This window comes from Aythya ferina (assembly GCF_964211825.1).
Source record: "Aythya ferina genome assembly, chromosome: 1".
In the NCBI taxonomy this organism is placed as follows: Eukaryota; Metazoa; Chordata; class Aves; order Anseriformes; family Anatidae; genus Aythya; species Aythya ferina.
Genome location: NC_140296.1, coordinates 168298019 through 168320010, shown reverse-complemented (window position 1 = coordinate 168320010; position 21992 = coordinate 168298019). Strand labels below are relative to the sequence as shown.

General features: G+C 39.0%; 1 protein-coding gene across 1 annotated transcript in view; it reads left to right on the top strand.

Annotated features, from left to right (window-relative positions):
* The window catches only part of TPH2 (tryptophan hydroxylase 2), a 50347-nt gene extending 32865 nt beyond the window's left edge, over positions 1–17482 (top strand). The window contains exons 9-11 of the mRNA XM_084500313.1: positions 9321–9416; positions 16751–16884; positions 16973–17482. Of these exons, the coding sequence (XP_084356439.1) occupies positions 9321–9416; positions 16751–16884; positions 16973–17147 (405 nt within the window). The 3' untranslated portion in view covers positions 17148–17482. The remainder of the gene's footprint in view (positions 1–9320; positions 9417–16750; positions 16885–16972) is intronic.
* The last annotated feature ends 4510 nt before the right edge of the window (positions 17483–21992 follow it).

Genomic DNA, 21992 nt, shown 5'->3' with positions numbered 1-21992 from the left:
GCAGGTTAAGCAAATACATTAAGAGCCAGAAAAGCTTTTGGGAGTCCCCTTGCATTTATGTGTTTAAAAGAACATTGGGTTTAAATGCAGTGTTGCTGTTGGAAACTGTGATGTTTGAAAACAGATTTTAGCTATCTGGTTATTAAATCAGTTTTCAGTAAATAGACACAAGCATTTATTTATTTTTAAGTTTAGAAAATTAGCGTGTGTACTGTTATTTTTGGAATGAAGTCCTCTTTTTTTTTTTTTTTTTTCCCTTCTCGTTACAAAGAAATGTTTAGGTGGATATGACTGCCAAGAAATAGTGCATTTTTTCCTTGAAATAAACATTTGACAAATGCATTGGCCAGTTGTCAACATCTCTTTAGTGTGTTTCTGCACCCCCAATTCTAGAGCTTGCCCAGGTTCTGAGATCTTTCCAGCCCTGGGAGACTGCTCTGCTTTCTGGAGATATTATTTCTCCTCGTTAGCAGACACATTAGGACTTCTGCTGTTGATCATGTACTTAAGAACCTCATATCCCTCCTCCGCTAAAATGTCATGGGAGGCACTCAGCAGGCTTGGTGAGTCTGCATCACTCCCTGCAGTGCAATTGCCAGACACGGTAATCGGTCTGGCAATAAGGTGGGACTCAGCCTGCTCCAGGGAATGGCATCCTGAGAAACACATGTGCCTGGTGCCTTCCCCAGGGGAACGCCGAGGGCCTGTCTCTGGGCTGGCCAAGGATTGCTGTTAAAGAGGCCTTGCAGCCTGCAGTAACTCATTCTGACAGGGGACTGACATAGGGCAGTGATTCAGTAAGCTCTCTGTTTATAAAATGAGGACTGCCCAGACTATGATTTGTTGCTCCAGCTTTGCTTCTCATGAATCCATGGATTTATCTTGCCAGTCTATCAAAAGCTTCTCTTAGAAAGAGTGGAAGAAGCTCTGGTGCCAGTCTTCTCCTTCTATAGTTCGCTTATAGCACTCTAGTATGCAAAAAAGGACAGATTATGCATGCCTCCCCAGTCCAAAGAGGCTTTCTTGATGTTTCAGGGAGCACTACAGCTTTGCACCTTCTGTTCTGAGTCTCCTTGTGAGAATGCTTGCTGGGGGTGGAAGATGTTCTTTTAGAGAGGGGGAAACAATTCTGGACCAGTGCTGAGGTCCACAGGTAAATGCAGGAGACTGGTCTTGAGGCCTGGGCTAGGCTTTTGTGGAGATGTTTGCTCTGAATGTCAGATGAAGAAGTGTATCTGAGATTGTTCTTGCCTCATCTCTGGAGGTTCTAAGCAATACACTTCAAAACTGGGGCACCAGTCCTTAGGTTGATGACTTCCCATAAAATGTAGGTGTTGGCAGGTGAAGGACGCCTCAATGACCTCTCATATGTGCATTTGTTCCAAATTCTGCTCGTGTTTGGGTCATGCCAACCTGTCACTCAGTCCTTGGCATCTTTCTAGCAAAGATCCAGGCTGTAGTATGATCCAGAATGCTGAGGGGGCACTTCCAGGGTGCCAGTCCTTGCCTGTGACAAGGTATAAAATTAGCAGTGTTCTTGCTTTGGTTTTGTTAATGCAAAGTCCTCATTTGGAAGAATAGCAGCACAAGATCTGGAAAACAGGGATGTCAGAGCCCTAAAGACAGTCTCTGCTTGCAGCCTGTGAATCCCTGAAGATCCTGGTGGATCAGATGGGTCTCATGAAGCAGCGCAGGCTGAAGACTATGGGTGGGCAGCAGTGACATATGTTGACCCAGCCTTTTTTTTTTTTTTTTTAATTTTTTTCGGAAATTCAGAGAACCGTATTTCTTGGAGACCAGCAAACATGTCGAAAGACCTGATTGTGCCTCTTGAGCTAACTGTGTGAAAGGTCTCGACAGCTGAAATTTGAAGCAACAGCTTGAAAAAGAAAGGGGAAAATATTCATGTCAGCTACTGTAGGGAGCACTGAACATGAATTCACATTACATATTGTAAAATAAATTGGAAAGGGAATGGTTCATTATTGCACATCATTTGTTCTTAATAACTCCATATGAAATTAATAAAGCTTTGAAACTCCAGGTTTTAGAAGTTCTTCATGATAAGAGTCAAATGAAAAGGAAGGAGAAATAGGAAGGGTAAAGCATTTGGGCTTCAATGCCTTATGTTTAACAAATGATCTAAGCAGCAGTTCATAGTTTCAATGGTTTCATCTCCTTAGCTACATACTAAGCTTCAGCACTATTAGTTAATTACATTTGAGAAATTAGGAATTATTCTTCTGACAGTGTTAAGCAAGTTGAAGTGAGTGTGCTTTTGGCTGCCTTGATGGGAAACGTCAGACCGTGAATGTAGAAACTCTTTTTGTTGAAGCATTGAGGTGTTTGGTTCTGCAGCTCTGAGTCTCCAAGGTTTTTGACTGAGATAAAATGAGAGAGGTGGACAAATGTCTCAGCACAGAGCAGGCCTTGGTTTAGATTATTTAGGAGTAATTCGCACATGGAGTGGGATATCCAATGGCTCCAGTTCTGTGGACCCATTTTCTTACCTTTGGTGAGCTCTCTTGCATTGGGTGGTATAAAGTTACCTCCTTACTGATGCCACTGGAGTGTTGCTCTGCAAATTCTGCTTTACAAGCTCAGGATTATGATTTTATTTTGGTCACTGTTATGAGATTTTCTCCAGAAACTCCTGAAAAAAGAAATATATTTCAAAGTATTCGCAAGGGGTTGAGACCCACAATACTAACTTTAGTGCATGCTTTCTCTGACGGTGTCAAGCCACTGCATTAGAGGAATTTGCATGTAGTGATGCTGTGCGCTATGGCTGTCAACAGAAACGTGAAGGCTGGGGTGCTTCTAATCCAGAGTGCTCTAATGAGCATCACCACATCTACTCAAACTTCTGTTTATAAAAAGATTGTTCCAAACATTCACCCTTAGTGAAAGGTCTGAATGCAAAGCAGTCAGATGAGGGGAAAAAGGAGAATATTGTTAAATATACACACTTTGAAATCCCTGAAGGAGACCTCATTTCAGTGAGCCTAAGTACATTTCAAAGTGGCAGACTAAACAAAATTCTTCAGGAAGGTAACTCTGAAAAATTAAACTTTGTTTTCTTATTTAGAAATGCTGTTGGTTGTGAATAGGGTCACTCCCTTTCCTGGAGGTAGGCGAATCATCTATAATGAAAGACTTATCCATTGAATTTTTCTTCTTTTCTTCTTTTGATCTATTCACAAGCTCATCATGAGATTTATTTGTTGTTCAAAATTCTCCCTGCATTTTTATGCAATACTGTTCCCACATGAATAGCTGTCAAATAGCTTGTATTGCTTGATGTTTGGATGCCAACGTTGGGCTGTACTGGCTAGTTGCCTGGGTTACCTGTGTTGTATCTGTCTGTTTCTTGTAGTGGAGCATTCCTGACACTACTCAACAGGCTGAAAATCTTGAATAATTCGGTCAAATGTAGAATGCTAGCTTTTTTATTATTACTATTATTGGTGGCTATTGATACCTTGGAGACTGGAAGAATAAGCAAGCATTCACAAATCTGTTTATGCTAGCTCTGAAAGAAGAAAGCAAGCAGAAACGAGTCACAGATGGCTTTGAATCAACATTTGCATTCAATCTGAGCAACTTTTACAGGGGGAAGAAAACACCTGTATTTCATTAATTCTTAGGATTAATTTCTAACAGGGATTTTTGAAAGTCTTTCAGTTGTATATAACTATCCTCTTACAAGATAATTACAGCTATGTGAGAGATTTAATCTCCAGGTGAGTAATTTTAAAGCTAAAGCTAAAGGTCTTCTCTTCTAAAGAAAAAGGAATGAATCTTTGCAAATTATTGAATATATTACACATGTTGGAATTAAGAGTAGCCCATTCAAATATCCTTTGAAATCATAAATCTAGTAGAAAGAATGTAAAGATTTTTCCTTAAGGATATTTATTTGGCACTGGTCTTGTAAGTATTTACATATACTAGTATTTGTATTATCTTCACAGCAACTAATTAAATCTGTACTTACATATAAGTGATTATTTCTGGTGCTGCATGTCAGCTTGGGGCTGTATCCCCATCCCATTAGCAGTACTTGAAGTGGTGAATATTCTTGTCCATATGATGTGCTTGCAGTCATGCAATTACTCAGTCCCTCCTTCTTGCCCCTTGTGACAAGGAGTGCAAGTGAATCAGCTCTTGACCACGGCTGGTGTTCCCAGTGCTCATCCTGAGAACATCTTTTTAGAGAACAGATAAAATCTCATTATTCATCATACTGAAAATTACAAAGTGAACATAAATATCAGTCTCTCAGCTATGCCATAAGAAACCGATGTGAAAAGGAATGGCTTGAAGGGTCTTTTTATAGACAAGGCAGATTTTGAAGTACTGAGTCTGTGACATAAGCACCCAACAGCCTGCACAAGTTCTTTGCACAGGTCCCAGGAGGGAGATTCACAAATGCAAAATGATGTTGAAGAGTGATTTGAAAAAAATCTTCAAAACCAGTCAGATGTGGAGAGTTGCAATTACCAGACCTCTTTTCTACCTTTGCAAATTTCTATATAAACTTGAATATATATATATATATATATATATATATATATGTTAGCTGTCATATCTGTAACTGAACCTTTTCTTGTTTTGGTAGTCTGGATTATAATGCAGGACTGTGCATGAATGTGAAGAATAGACATCGTGTTTTCCATGGAGAGCAAGCTTGGAGTTTGCCGGGGCATGATCTGTTTTATCACTTTCCTGTCAATTGTAGATGTCTGGAGAACTGTGTATGTCTAAAGACTACAGTGGTGATATTTTCCTTGTACCTCCTTGTAGTTGGCAGCGACCATTGGCTCATGGATTCTGAAGGAAGAGACCTGCTGTATTAGTATGTAATAGCACTTAAAGGTTTTTCTTCCATGAATCTATTTATGCATTTTTGAACCCACATGTAGACAGCGTTTAATGAGCATGACTGTAAATTATCAGTCATATACTTCAGTTAAATTAGAGAAATAAATTAAAATAATATCCCACACTGCATCAACCTCCTGGTACAGTCTTCATCATAACATTGGTGTCTCTTGGCTTAAAAAGATATTTTTAATCCTTCATTTGGTGCTGTGATTTTTCATCTTTGGTTATTTGGGTGACAGAAAGGCATTTTAGTGGAGGGCTTTTCAAGAATTACAGAATTTATACAAGATAGGAAGACATCTCTTCTGTTGCTTTGTGTCATCCTGCTGTTCTTGTTGTAGTTTGCAATAGTTATTTTGGCAGGAAGCTGCTGTCTTCCTGCTTTAAATATTAAACTTCCTTCTTCCTTGACTTGTGTTTTTACATTTTGATTTGCTGTCCATGGATGTGAATGCTATTGTTCTTGTTGATCTCAGCATGAATTCATATCACTGCATAAGAAGACTGATTCCTGTGCCAGCCGAGAGCTTCCATGGAGTGTTAAGCAATGCCATTCTCATTGCTGCTGTAAATGTGTATGGAAGGACTTGGGAGTGGAAGCACCAAAAGTTCATCTGTTCTCCTATAACATAATCTTTTTATAAGAATGAGAAGGGAGATGAATAGGAGGAAGAGAGAAGAGTACTTGAAAGAGATTAGCGTGGAAATGCCAACATAATCTGTCATATTTAGCATAATTCTGGAGCTTCTTTGTGGCCACCAAATATGTTTGTTTCTTTATGTTGTCTATTATGGGGTAGTAAACTGGAGCAGAGGTCTTAAGGTGGTGTTGGTGTAGGAGGAGAAGGAAAACTCTGGGCAGTGAACTGTAGGCATGGAACTTTTGGGGGTATTGTAGTTTGGGGGTGGGGGTGGAGAAGAGATGTGTAGACAAGGGAGTGAATGAAGGGATCAGGAGGCCAGCTGAGAAGGGAGAGCATCTGGTACTGAACCCAACAGAACTCCAGGAGCCCACCTGTAGGATGTAGCAAGCTGTACTTCACTCCAAAAATGAGGTAGAAGTGGAAGTCATGGGAGAAGACAGGATGCTGATGTAGCTTGTACAGGAGCCATGTGTTTGGGGCTGCAGGTTGGGGAGCAAGCTGTAATTTCAGTGTTTTGAGTATGCCAGAGAGAGGTCAAAGATATAAATCAGAACATGAAGGCCTGAACATCCCCATTTGTGCTTATGTTCACCAGTCTACACATAATGATGATATAATTATCAGCTATTTGCCTTCAGGGAAGGCTTTTACAGTTCTGTTCATCTAAGCAGCCGTTACTTTATTCAGTCACTCCAACTGCAGTAGCAAGTTATCTTCTCTGTAATATACGTGTATAGCAGTAACTAAAGTTACTGTCGCTGCTCCATACAAAGAGAGGTCTAGAGTGGGTATTTGTATATAGTGGGTATGCGTCCAGTGTATTAAAAGAAGAAAAAGAAAAAAGGTCTTTACATAGTTAATATTTAACCTCCTTATCAACACACTCCAGTGTTTGTAGACTTGACAGCATGGCTTTCCAAAGCCTGCTGAGTCTCACAAGGCACCGAGCCTTCTCTGGGTGTCCATGTGAGTGGGAGGGTGGGGGGAGTCATGTATTACTGAGTAATGAGCTGAAGATGGCAGCATTGGGTGTGCTATTCTCATTTTCTTAGCTAAGTAGAGCTCTCTTAAATTGTAGAAATTATAGTTTTTGCATATGGCAAATTTATCAAAAAAAAATCATCTTTTCATTTGAAGGGCTCTTCTTAATACTGTAGCTTAATACCACAGGTTAGTAGTGGGCAGTCGTGTTTTATCATCAGGTCATTTTGTACGCTCGCTATTTAGGTTAGATATGTTGAGAGTGCATGTCTTATCAACATTGAAGTAAGTATTGACTCATAAATATGGCTCCCTTTTATAGTAATATTAATAGTTTTGCAACATCAGTTAAAAAAAAAAAAGATAAAAAGATATCTCATTATGCTCTGTTTAGCTATTAAGGGAAAAATGAAATTGATGTCTCCCTCTGTCATGTGAACACCCTACCCCTGGACAGCAGAGATTGCTCTCTCCTGTGCTAGTTTTATATCCCCTCGCTTTCTGCCTCTTCCTTCCCCATTAGTGCCCATCTTCAGAAAAGTGGAGAGCATTTCTCCACCCTCCCTTCACTGGCCTTGCAGATTGCTGAGAGGGCGTTCTCAGCAGGACATTCATTTGGTCCTCTTCAGGACCACTTACGGGGACAAAGTTAGGGCCACCATGGTGGATCTATAAGAGAAAAACAGCAGACTCCCTCTTCCTAGCTGTTGTCTGTTTTGAGAATGAAAATGACTGTGATCACGGTGTTTTATGAGGGGCCCAGTACAGCTGCATGTCTATCAGGATGTTCTTGTTCATAGTATAAAAATCATTACCACGTTGGTTCTTTTAAGATTGTTGAAGGGGTAATTCAAAGATGCTAGTGGGGTTTAAGCATAAAGCTGAGCATTTCATTGCTGACATTGTTGTCATGTACAGAACCAGAACTGTAACCCTCTAAAGGTTTTTCTAGTGAAATATTTAGGCAAAGAAGCTAAATTTGCTCTCTCCTTGGTGGCAGGTGTCTCAGCCTCACTCAAGTCCTACAGTGATGCCTGTGTCATTCTGTGCATCTGGTTGTTTGTTCCCGAGATGTCTCTTTTGGAAAGCAGTTGCCTTGGCCTTCCTCTAAGTGATGACATCAGCTAATTGCTAATGAACAATTATGTGCCAGCTTGGCTTACCAAGTCAATAGCAAAGTCAGAGGTGGAACTTTGATTTCTTGTTTGACAATGTTGTGCTTTCACCTCTTGTGGATATCTGTGATTTGACTGCTGTGGTGGAACCTGACTAAAGGCATCTTAAGTCTCTGCAGCCTTTCCTTCTTCCCAGTCTACCGGGTTTAGATCAGATGCAGGGCTCATTTTTTTTTATTCTTTTTTAATCATGCATTTCTATGTAGTGCTGGGTGAATCAGTGGCACTACAGGAACTTTTATGAGAGGCAGAGAAATGAATCATTTCTCAATTTCTAACCATTTGTTGCTGAACTTAAAAGAGCTGTTAATTACTGCTCTTTTATGTTAGCGATGGAGATTCAGTCTAAAAAAGTGGGGTTTGTAAGAAAAGTGGGAAATGGCAAATAAATAAATAAAATCATCTGTTTAGGGTCTATTTTGAAGATATTCAGAAAAGTTTAAGATTTAGTACCAAATAGCGTGTTGAAGTTTATCCTAAAAAAAACAACAACACAAGTAAGCTTCACCCACAGTACCTGCTACATAGTTAAATGAAACTGTAGTCTAAATTGAAATTTCATACAAAACATGTAAGGCTCTTAGTTTCAGCAGAGTTGTATTTCTGTGCACAAATACTAAAATTGTCGAATAAATGCACACGCACACACAAACAAATGTGTGTGCATGTATGCAGTGTTTTTGTAGAAGCTGATTTCTAACTTCCCCAAACCTTCATATGTAGAAATAGTTACTAACTTAATCTCATCTGCTTGATCTAACATCAAAAAGCCATCTTGACGTGTCATAATAAAAGCAACTAAAACTCATTACCAAAGGAGCAGATGTGATTGTCCTTTGTATTTAGCAGATACCGGACTATCTGTACTCTTTACTGTCTCTCTAACATTTCACATTGTTAGGTGAACACAGCAAAGCTAGATACATTACTGTTATGCTGATTTAGCCAACCTCCTTCACAATTTCTCATCAGCTCTGCTATGTTACCTGCCTTCTAGTTATGTTGGTTGAATATAGACCTAGAAAATAATTGTAATGGATGAGCCAAGTGAACTCACTAGTAATTTTCTTTGTCATTCAAGATGCCAAATGGCATATTGGTCCTTCATTTTATGACAGAGTAAAATCTAGTGAGGACTAAGACATTGGCTCAAGAAAGCTCTTAAGCACTTTTGTATGTTTATTCTAACTCAAGACAGCACTTAAATATGTGCCAAATTTGAGTGTTCTGAACTAGATCTCAAAAATCTTCAGAGGTTCGTAGGCAGGGAGACCATGTGCCTTGTAGGATTTTCTTCTAAAGCACCTTATTTATTTCACAAATCTCTGTAGATTTCTGTTTGTGTCTTTGATACCTAAATGGTCTTGCTTGTCTGTTCCTAACTGGCTCTCCCTGTCAAGTGCCTCGTTGCTCAGAAGAAAACAAAATACCACGTTTTTGGGCAAAGCTCCCTTACTGCAGAACAAGATGTTTAAAATACTTGGTAGTAATAACATACTCTACCAGAATCTATGTTAAGTCATGAAATTCTGAAGAAGTGGGGCAATGAGGTGACTATAGTGCCAATTGTTTTGGCTGAAATGCTTTTTTTGCATCTACATTGCATATATCTGTATTTCTATATATTTTACAGTGCTATTTTTTTACGATTGAATTTGGCCTTTGCAAACAAGAAGGACAGCTACGTGCTTATGGGGCGGGACTTCTGTCTTCTATTGGAGAACTAAAGGTATGTTGGTTGACGTGTCCTTTAAGGAAAATCAAGTTTCTTTTAATAATAATAAAATAATAGTTGGATGTAAATATTTTGACTTGCAAATAACAGTTAAAGTTCTCAAGATAAAAAGCTTTCTTTTAAAATGTGTTATTGACCTGAATCCTTTTTACAAGTATCAGCTGGCATGTGAAGCATGAAATGGATTTGTAAGGACTGAATTACCACAAACTACAACATTTATTTCTGTTTGAAATTTAAAAAATAACTAGCCCATAAGACACTTGCATTTCCTGTAAATGGAGGCTCAGAGTTCAGGGTGTTCTGGGCTTTGAAAGCTTTGCTTAGAAGAGGTGAATATGTTTTTAGTAGGTGAAAGAAACATGTTTTGAAATCAGACACAATTCTGTTGCAAGTAATCCAAAATACTTTGATGGATTTGTTATTGATATTAAAACAACAGCATTTATTAAGGTACTGATTCAGTAGATTAGTTGTATTTAGGATTAAGGTATGCATAAAAACTCATGCTAGACTTGAGGTACGTGTGTATGTCACAATATATAGGGAACTATTCTTACAAAGTCAAAAGTGTTTACCTTTGCATGGTGTGAGTAGTTGTAGTGGATCATTTATTGCCTCTTTTCATGCATAGTAAACACAATGAACAAGCAAAAGGTATTTTGTCACAAGTATAGTGTTTTGAGATGTAATACATCTCTCTTGGCCAGATGGAAGGGAAGGGGATGGAGACGGGAAGGAGAGGGAAGAATACCATGTTTCCTCTGGGACCCAGATGAGCTCATTGCTTTTCCTTTAAAAAGTTGGTTTCAGAAACCATATACAGAATAGTGCTTACAAACTGTTTTGCAATATATCTGTTGTTTATGTGCATTTAAGCATCTTCCCACCTCTGTTGGCCAGCTTTCAGTGAAGTACCTGGCAGTTCAATAGAATTGTTTCAGTCTCTTTTTGCTGTTTTACCTGTAACTGAGAATATTAATAATGAAGCTCAGTAGTCAAATTGCTATTCTTTTATTAGCAAGCTTGCAGAAAGGGATTAAAAGAAATGCATAGAAAAAAAGGTCAAAGAAAATAACTTTTTTTTAATTTGATTTCATTACATTTTTTCTCAGTTCAGTGCATATTTTAGCCACAGAAGCATTCAGCATCAGCATGGAAATGTTGTATCCCCACAGTGCAAAGATGGTTAAGCAGATGAATACGTACCACTTGTTTTCCCCTGGCCCAACAACATCCAGAGCTGAGACTCAAACTCGGTGCAGGATTCTGCAGAGAATCAGGCCCTTTATTTAAACTAACAGTTGCAGCCATTAAGTGATGACCCTGAAAATACCTTTCACATCATTTACAAAATCTATAGCATAAAAACAAGGAAATAGATAGTCAAGAACATCATAAATCTTACACCATCAATGTTATAAACAAACACATTATTCTTGGCAAGTGTGCACATTCTGTTACCATACAGCAATCTTAACTGAACTGTGATCCCGATTCTGTGTTCATCACTCAGCAATAATCTCAGAGTATAAATGCAAAGAATAATTCTTTTGAAAAGCAACAGTAAAAATTAAATAATGTGTACATTAATAGACTGTACTGATTGGCTTCAAACGTAAGGCCATATATCATAATAATTTTGCCATAAATCAATGATACTATACACTTTTATATTACACTGTGTATTTATTTCATAGATCTTAAGCCAGAAGCGACTATATCAAATCATCTGATTTGACCTCTTGTGTATCATAAGCTATTAAATTTCACCCATATCTTGAATGTATTGATCACAGAGACTTAATTTAGACTAAAACATTTCAGTTATTGAGAGACTAAGCGCTTGTGCACTGCAGGTACAGAACAGCACTATACCAAGAATACCCATAGTATCCAAAAAGAAACAGATAAGGTGAAAAATGTCCAGACAATCTTTGTGGGACTGTGCTCTAGGGTAGAAAAGAACCTAAGGGGGAAAACAAAATGAAAAAAAAAAAAAAAGCACTATATTTTCTGCTAATCTGACCAGGGGAGAAGCTCTTTCTAGACCAGAAACCTGGCATTGACAGTGCTTCTTTTCAACAAGATATGTCAGCCAGGTGCTCAGGAAAGAGAAACCCTGGGTACCTCAAGGCACTGTTGCACAGCGTTGCATCAAGCCATTGCTGTTCTCTGACCTTTCATGGGAAAGCAACCTCCCTTACCTCTGACTTTATCTCCAAGCACCCACTAAGAGGGAAAGTTTCCTTCTTGATCTGAAGGTACCTGAAAGGTAATGCTGATGTATGTACTGTATGTACTATTACAAAGGTATGTAATACATGTAATGCTAATGACTGTAGTTGAGATCCTGATGATACCAATATCCTGATTGTAACTGAAATGCTAATGGATGGCAGCAATTGCTCTGAAAACTATGTGAACAATGCTAGCTATTCCTGTGGTGCATGGGGATGAATCCACACCAGATTGCATGGCCATGAAGCCTGACTATGTGTGCAGCCCCCATGCTTCCCACAGAAGTCAGAGGGAAGAAGTCATTTTAGAAATAACTGCTGCCATTCTTAAGACAACAGCAGCTGTTGTCCCCACAGTCCTCTCCATGAAGGTAAAATATTTATTTTTTTCTTGTCATTGGGAAGGTAGGTCTTGTTTCACTGTTGAATTTTGCTATCTAGACTTTACGGATATTTGATATAAATACTAATTTGATACTAATATTTATATTTTAGAAATAATATCTAGAAATTTCTAGAAATAACTGAGTCACAGTATTTGCAGGGTGGAAGATGCCAGCAGGATTTGGGCGTTTCAGATGAGTGAAGGGCTTGTTCAGTCATCCCTGCTTCTATATTACACTGTTCCACCCTGCAAATCTGGTCAACAGCTTTAGCAAAGGAGAACTAAAAGCTAGAGAAATGTGGGCACCATCCTATCAATATAGGATTTCCTGCATTTTTTTTCCCCCACTCAGTATTTAGACTTCAAATTTCGGATATTGAAAAATGCAACTCCTCATGTGCATGCTGTGGAAACATCAAGCAGAAAATTTGAAAAGCACAACAAAATAAGGAGAAAGAGAAGATTAAAAATGAAGACTGGGGGGGAAGAATAATACAGTAAGTGGTTATAAATGTTCTGCCTAATATAATCAGGTTAACTCTAGCTAACGCCATTATACAGTATATATTTAGGGCTTAGAGATAAGGCAGAAATAATGTACATTTCAATTATTAAAACTATTTCTAAAAGGCAGTCCAAATGTCTTTGGAAATGTTAATCCATTTAGTTTGTATGATGCTCTCTTGAACCCTTTGATTAAGGAAGTCTTCCTATTAACTTCAGTTGGCTGTAGATCTTCATATATCCCTGTTATACGCTTCTATATTTAACAGAGAGGTGGACTCCAAGTCTTTCTGTATAGATTTTTTTAAAGTCAAGTAACAATATCCAGTCATGTTTTATTTTAATGACAGTTTTGTGTTAAGAGGAGGCAGTATCAGCCGTTATAACAAAAAAAGTCTCAAATACTTTGGTTTTGTTTTTTGAAGAATATGAAGATGATGGAGAAAATAATTCCTGGATCCCAGATGCTCATTATAGTGCTCTTTTTAAATCGAGACTCTTCCTGTTTTCTAAACAGTATATAAAACTTACACTGATAACATAAAAAATAAAATCCTGTTAAAGTCAGGTCACAAATCTGGGAGTGTCCTATGTTGAAAAGCATAAGCAGAATAACGTTTAAGACCAGGTTTTCTGAGACTGTATTCTCTCACAGAACAGCAAGGTGATAAAACCAGTTCTGGCACGCAGGCAACTTCTCACCAGTGTTCTTATTCTGCCCTGCTGTCATCCTCAGACAGTGCAGTATTTATAACTCGTCTCAACTTTACCCCTTGCTAGCTGGAGTTATTTTTTTTCTTCTTTTCTGGTGAAACCAAAAATTTTAAAGTTATATTATTACATTATTTTTTTTATATGCAAAGGAGAAATTGCAGACAAAACTGATCTTTCATGTGTCAGTGATGTTTGTCATTTAGGAAATGATTGATGGTTGCTCCACGTAAATGCCTGGTGCTGTCTGAGATGCCCTAATATATCTGACCAGCTCTGCAGCTGGCATTTCAGAAACTTATAGGTCTTTAGGTCCTGTGCTATTGCTTCCATCCCTGTACAGATACCTGAGACCTGTGGTTCGGTGTCTGAATTGCTTTCTTAGTCTTTGATCTAGTTGGACTGGAGGTATTTCTGTAGTGTTATGCGTATTCCCAATAGGAAGAAGTAGTTGCTGAATTCTTGAGATGTCCCATAGTCTAACATTGCTGCTTTTCCTGGGAATCAGTGATGATCCACTTGGAAGTTTCACTCCAAACTTCTGTTGCTTAAACTGAAAGAGAATCACCAACAACTTCATTAGCATATAACTTGTGTGAGTGGGCTGTTAGAGACAGTTGTTATAAACTCACAAGGCGGTGAGATGTTCTTTTTGACTGAAAGCTGTTTTCCATATTATCAATATCCTTGACTTCTCATGAAGGTGGATGAATTAAGAGATTTCTGATGGAGAAATCCATATTACATCCTTAGGCATTTGATTTCACTGAAGAACTGTATGTCCAACCAAAGCATAAGGGAATGGCATTCATTAGAAAAATACAGGTCTGAGGTCTTAAAAGCTTTTGGACTCACCAGGTGAAATTTTTTTGTTGTTGAGATTCTGTACTTCACAATGTTGAGAGTGCCAAGGAGCAACATTTTAGAGCACCATAATGTTCCTGAAAAAAAGCCTCTATCTCAGCTTTGAGTCAGTGTCCCGACCATCCTAGTTTGTGCTAAGCAGTTTATGGTCTGTATGAAGGTCTTTCTGCAGCCTGTGTTCCGTCGCTGAATGGCGTTGCTGGTGTCAGCACACCAAGTCAGTTGTAGACTTTACAAACACCAGGCTGCAGAGTTTCAAAACACTACCCAGAACGGCAGGATCCTTCCCATTGCTCTGGTCATAATGACAATGCCTAATTGATCCAGGAGCCAAAAGGCCATATCCTGGAAGGGAAATACGTATCTCAGGTGGGAATTCAGCAGAATTTAGGTACATCATTCCAAAACTGCAATCCTAACAATAATAATTGATAAGGTGTCAGCTAACTTGGAAGGCATGTCAGAATTTTGTACCATCTCTTTCCAGGCTGCATGTTTCCTGATGTCTGCACATCAAATTACTTTGGAAGCAGCAGCTCTGTTCATGCGCAAGCTACATTGGGATCCACAAAGTAGGAGACATTTCATGTGGATAATCTGGGAAGAAGAACCAGAAATGCCCTCTCAGAGGACATCTACTGTGATAAAGAATTAACTTTTGCTTCTCTTTAAACTATCTCCTTTCATGTAACGAGGGCTCAGTGATTCGAGTAGTTGTTTGTGATTTTGCAGAATCCCTTCTCACTGTATTTCTGTCCAAGGAGCAGACCTGTACCAGCAGAGGCCATTTGCGAGGGGAAGAGGAGAAAGAACTCTGTCACTCTTTCTGTTCAAGCTGTCACAGTACAGGAAAGAATCCATGTGCCAGAAGTGGTCACCAGAAGTGATTCAGTTCCTAAGAAAGCATGGCCAGTAGCACCCTCTTGATTTCCTGCACAGGGTTTCACTAATTCCCCTCAGAGTTTTCAAACTTTGTCCTTTAGACATTTGAAGCATCAGGTCCCATCTGAAAGTACAGAGACACATTAAGAGGAGATGCTGTTATCCGTGGTTAACCCAGGGAGCTTTTTATAATGCCAGTCAAGACAAACCAATTCAGTGGAAGGAGGTAAATGCCTGCATTTACAGGTACTAGATCACAATGTGGCTGTGCAAGGAGATAGTGTCAGGGTGAGGCTGTTTCTGCAATCGATTTAGAAGAGGGTGCTGGTTGATGTAGACCATTTTTGATTTCTGTTTTCAAACCTGTTTCACTGATGGCTGTCTAGAAACAGCAAACTTTGTGAGAAGGAGATGATACATGTACTAAAGAAAGTTAGTTTCCTGACATTTTAAGCTACCATGCATTAATTTTTCATGTATTTATTTTTGGAGAGAGAGAGGGTGGGAGGAAGAGGTTCTTGTTCCAGTTTTATGTCCTGTTATTTGGCAACAGCAGGTTGAGAACTAACTAGTGTGATATTTTCAGAGCCTTTCACATGGATTTAGAAATGAGCATAAGCAAGAAGAATGCAGGTAAACAGTGGTGAATACCTCAAGGCTAATACTTTACTCTGCTGTAAAGCATGTCCATGCAGAAATAAAAATAAAGAAATAAGAGACACCTTCATATCTCAGGGATTTTCTCTATGTCATTTCTCAGTGCTTTTCATGCACATCTTCCCTGTGGATAGATATTAGTGGCCTAACAGAAGTTGACCTATATATGCTTTCCTTCCTCACCTTGTACTTTAGTACAGAGAGCACTGAGAATGAAAATGTGTGTGCTCGAAGAGTTAAACTAGATCCAAAAGCTAACATGAGCATCCAAGGGGGAGGTAGAAATAAATTTTATTGTTAAAATGTCTCAGTACCAGGTCTTCAGTTTTTGAAACCTCTGTGTCATTTCTAGTGGCTTTTGCCAGACATGTAAAAATGAAGGCTAATCTGAAATCTCTTCTCTGGGCAGCAATATTTCATGCCTCATCTTACTTAGCGTCTGCTTTGTACCTCTGCATGCCTTTTTTTTTTTTTTCTTTTTTTAGTTCCTTTTTTCTTGCAGTATTAAAACCAATGTTCATTACTCAGGTGTATGTAGTGGGAGGGCAATGCATTTCATCAGCACACAATACATGGGCACTAAATAATGGGTTTTCATTTATATAGTTTCACTCAAACTCACTGTCAGGAAAATAGTACATGAATTTGGCCTGAAAATGTAATGCAGGATATGTGAATGATTTGGTCAGGCTTAATTCACCTACCGGGATGATGATCAATTCTGCAGTTAAGTGACATTTGGGGACATACATATTTGTAATTGTAGATAATTTGTCAGGAATGGTTATTTTATGACTATCTCATTTCCATCTAAAGGTGTGTATGCTTATATGGCAGATGGATTTCTAATCTGCTCTTTGCTATTTTATTAAGTATTTGTGAGGAAAAATGACTCTTAAAAATAGTTTTTTATGAGTAACAGATGATTTGTTCTATTCACACTGAAAGACCACTGTACATAAGACAAGAGAGGCTACAAACTAACAGAAAACATATAGCACAGTGAAGCTGTATATATGAACTGTTGTACAGATACAAAGCAGTATCAAGATATGGTTTAACAGATCCTGTGTTTTATTGTGCAGCATGCTCTCTCTGACAAGGCCAAGGTGAAAACATTCGATCCAAAGACAACCTGTTTGCAAGAATGCCTTATCACCACATTTCAGGAAGCTTACTTTGTTTCAGAAAGTTTTGAAGAAGCCAAAGAAAAGATGAGGTAAATTATTTCCCTTGACTCTAAAATCTAATTTTCTTTTCTTTAGTGGTAGAAAAAAAAAGGTGTTAATTTTCTTTTTTTCTTTCAGGGACTTTGCTAAATCAATCAACCGTCCCTTCTCTGTGTATTTCAATCCATACACGCAAAGCATTGAGATTCTGAAGGATACCAGGAGTATAGAAAATGTTGTCCAGGACCTACGCAGCGATCTAAACACTGTATGTGATGCATTAAGCAAAATGAACAGATACTTAGGGATTTGATATGTGTGGCACTGTGATTTGCTGTCAGCTGCTTTTTCTGTAGCCGGTCTAGTAACATCACATGATATGGCTAACTTTTCAAACCCATCAATTTTCCCTTTTCAGCTTGGCCTGTGGCTTGCAACATTGTGTAGCTCTGTCTAATTGTAATGTGCAGACAAACCAAGGCAATGCTAATTTGTAAATTCAACATGGAGTGTGGCAGAATATAACCAGCAATTCCTCAACACAATGTCATGTACAAGTACACCAGTAAAAGCTTGCCTGGCAATAGTTTTGTTTCCTTAAGATGATTCCCTTTGATGTATAAGAAATGGTGTTGCTGATTTCATTAAGCCTGAGTTTATTTCTTCACAATCCCTTTCCTCCCCTAAGAATCTAGAAAAAAAGTATTCGCAACATTTTCCATTTTCTTTGTAAGACAATCTGTATTTCTTTATATAGTGGTGAAGACAGTGTTTTGCCCATATATTTGTAACAGCACTGTGTGTCTCTTGTGACTGAACAATACAATTTATATACCGATGCAGAGATCAGGAAGGCTATGTAATAGTACTAAAAGGTCTGTAGAGGTTACAGATTATGAGAATTTACAACTGACAAATGTTCAATGTGGCTGAGTAATTGCAAAACAATAAAAGCAAACAAAGAAACCAACCTCTGACAATTCATGCAGAAAGGTAGTGGTAGTTCATACATGTATTACCTGTAGCAATCCTGAGCATACTTCCACTGCAGGGGTTATCTGGAAACAAGAGTGGAAGTGCCTGTGTTAATTCCAGGTTGTTAGATGTGAATATAAAGCCCTTCTACATCATTGTGTGCCTTCTGCATTCCCTTTGAGCATAGTCCTCTATTGCATTTCATGCATAATTTGCCTTTCCTCATTATCCCACATTCAACCTTGACATGGGCATGCATGACTGAGTCTACATCGTATCAGTACATATAAAAAGGTGAATATGGAAGTTGTTATTTAATTATAGTCAAGATGATTATCAGGTAGTAGATCACTTGTGGGGTGATTAAATCATAGAGACACCCAAGCTGCCTAGCTTGTACCAGATGGATGCAGGTAATGCCTGAGTTAATAAACCCTAAGTTAGCAAGCTCTGACAGAAGTACAAGCTCTGTCTGGGGAGCACAGCATAGAAATATTTGAGCCAGCTCTTATCTGGAAGCAATAATTATGCATGTCTTTCCTTTATCTGAGTTATTCTATTCTCCTATTAGCCAAGATAATGGAGAGTTGACTAAGCTGTATGGACCCTTCCTAATGGAAATGACATGGCTTATGCAGATCATGTCAGTGTGGGTGAAAATGTCATGGCTTGTCTACATATATGGAAAATAGATATCCATTGAAGCTGCTCTCCCAGCTGAAAGAGTCATGCAGATACTCTTAAGAGTTGCTAGCAATTTCAGCATAAAGAGAGCACCACTTGATAGTATCAGCACATCCTTAAATAAGAGGCAATCTATAAGGATAATTTTCATAGGGAAATCTGCTACCTCCTCAAAGATAACTATGAGATAACAGAAAATGCTTTTTTTTCTCTGGATGGTCCCTGCAGCATTCTAATTCTGCTGTTAATAGGGTGTGGAAAAATCTAGTTTTAGATTTAACTGTGACTGCCACTGTTACAAATGAAGAGCTGTTGAATTATCCCATGGGGATCAGCATGCTGGTGGAGTTTTTTAACTTCCTGACATTAGTGCTGACTCCATTAACAAGTACTTATCACAGAGGAGTCATCGGCAACCTTGGCCTAGAAGTTTCTTCCTCTTTCTTTGCACAAAATCTGATGAACCCTTTGTAGCCCTTTCTGGAGAAAACGGACTGAACTGATATTTGCTTTAGCTGGTCTGAAAAATCATTGCACAAGGAATAGTACAACTCAATTAATTGAAGACCTGGCAAAGTATTGTTGCTTGCTTAAGTAAAACAAAACCACAAGGAGTAACAAAGATACAAAGCTTGCAAAGTTATTGAGATTTTCCTTTGAATCAGAATTACACAGGAAAGCTTAAAATACTTATAATATCTGGATTTTTTTCTTTACTTGCGTGAATAGCTTAGAATAAGGATTCCACAGACATAAAACAATAGAAGCATATCTTTGTTTTGTTTTGTACTGTTAACGAGTAAATCTTATTATGGATTAGGGAGAAACCCTTGAAATCCAATAGTCATTTTAGGACTAACGATGGCAAGGAAACTGTCTACAATGAAGATATAATGTCAATGAAACAGAACATTGTCAAAGGATAATGGGCTCCTGCTGCTAGATATATGCTTAATCCAATGATTTTATTTCTATTATACAAGATGATTAAAAATAAATTAAATATAATGAGCTGAGGAATAATAGTGATTTAGAGAGACAATTGCTCATTGTTCTTACATAGTAAAGCTGTGTTCTTACAGGATACAGGGCGAACTTGCTTTGGGCTTCAGCCACTCAGGAACAGGGACACGGAAAGGCTTTAAAAAGTGCACTATTGCACTTTTATGAATCAAATAGTTCCAGCTTAGCTGAAATTCTTCTCTGCAGTTTTTATTAGCAAATTAAGATCAGCCATGCAGCAATCTCCTTGGATGACAAGCTCATTTAGGCATAATGAGGGAATTATTGACAGTTATCAAATTACACTAACGTTTCATTTAAAATAGGCCATATTTATCTAAGGTGCTTGTTTAGCTTTAGTGAGCTGGACTCTGGAAATTGGACTTCTTGCTTAGGCTCATTTATTTCCTGTGTAATTCTGAACTGATGCTTTATGGGTCTGAGATATATGTTCTTGCTTTGCCTGCACAGAGTAAATGGGCCCGAGCTTAATGAATGTAAAGCATTGCAGTGTTTACTACCATGCAAAGTCTAAAATGAAAAACAGCACTCTGAGACATTGCAGCAAATACAAATACCAAGTTTCATTTGCAAGCCAAGACATGGTTCATGCGTTTCATTTCATTTATTCGGTGGAGGGGATGGAGTGGGGAAGGTGTTAACACAATGTATTATATTGTGTTTTCTCTCTCTACTCCTTGGGACCTGTTTAGAAGGCTGTTTTGAGCTGAGGCCTTCAATATGTCTTTCATGACATAGGGTGTCTTTTTCTTCTTGTTATGATATCCCAGTGTGATGGAGAAAACTCCAGAAACTTACTGTACTGTAATGTATATTTACTGATGTTCTGTAACAGAAGAAAGTTTTGTGTCTTTGCAAGGGCAGCCTGGCTGCAGGAGCTGAAGCCAGTGAAAGCGTTCACCTGAAGGCTGCTGGTACAAGTCCAGCCCAGTCAGCAGCTGCTGAAAGCTCTCACCAGCCAGCAGCAGCCTGGCCTCCGTGTGATCAACTGGGAAGCTGGGATTGCTTATTTTCTAGTAGAGGAGACTGAGGGGGAGACATGATAACCTTTTTCAAACACAGAGAAATAGCTGCAAAATGGAAGGGACAAACTGTTCTCTGGCCTTGAGAACTAATGGACTTAAATTGCGAGACGGGAGCACCAAGTTCTGTAACAGTGAGGGCAGGGAAACTTGGGGGACTGATTGCCTAGGGAGACAGTAAGGCCTCTGTCAGTAAGAGACCAGTTTAGCCAAATCTCTCTCACAAATGATATTCTCACAATCTTGAGCCCAGGGGATAAGCTGTATGGTATCCTGAAGTCCCTTACAACAGCTGCTTGGAGAAGGGTTCAGGCTGCTCAGAAAAAGGCTCTGGACGGCCCACAAAAGCAGTAATGGTCCTCGGCCACTGCTGTGGAGCAGCTGCACATCACAGGCACCCCTGCGTGTTCCTGTGGTTTCAGACCAGCCCTGAAGAGTGGTTCTTCATCTTTCCATCTCCTTTTAGGGGATGAATAGGATCAACAAGATGAGTGCAGTCTCCAGTGGCGGCTCTGCGGCTCTATTTTAAGTTCATAGGCCGTCTGAGAGAGCTCTGTGGGTGAGTTGCCTGCTTCTTGCAGCTACCCAGAGGCAGAAGGCTGATAGTGAGCAACCAGCATTTGTCCTTTTTTTCTGAACAAGGTTTAAAGCTGCTCAACTTTGTAAACAAAGCAGAAATGCATATTTCATCCTATCCATGCCTGTGTTTGGGCTGTCAGTTAGACTGTGCTCCCTTGAACAATCTGGAAAGCCTGGAGCTCTTTCAAGCTCCTGAACCTGAGTGCTCCAGCCACGCACCAACCTTGTATGGTGGTTAAATTTGGGCCTGGAACCATCTGTTCTCCCTAACCCCCTGCTTTCTGAGAGAAAGAAACCCACTGGGGTGCTCCAGAAGGGAGCTTTGGTTCAGGCCCCTGATGTAGCTGGCCGGGGAACTTGGGGCCCACATTTGCTGCTCAGCCCAGTGTCATGTTAAGGGCTGGGTAAGGATTGATGCAGCTCTTTAATCTAGGAAATCGGCTTTCTGACCTTTCCTTTTATTGTTTCAGCAGGACAGTCTGTGCCTTTTTAGAAATATGGCAGGTTCCCTTTTATCTCACTAGAAGCTATTATTGTATTTCCAAATCATTTGCAAAGGAAGTAATTCTGGTATTGCTAAGTAATGGCTATGCCTTGTGGTATCAGTCGCTTAATCTCTGGAGATGTTTCACAGACAAGTTCCCACATTCTCTGTGAAAAATAGGTCAATAGTGACAGATTCCTCTGCTGGACTTTGAAGTACACTTAAAACATGGAGCTAGGAGGTGGTTGTACAAGCAAATATTTTTTAGTAACAAGTCCCTCTAGTTGGCATAGTGAAGGCTGCAGAGATGTCCTTGGCATCCCTGTTGGCATTTTCCTGTAAGTGAATTGAGCTTGGAGATTAAATAATATTCTGCTAGGTTGAAATATTT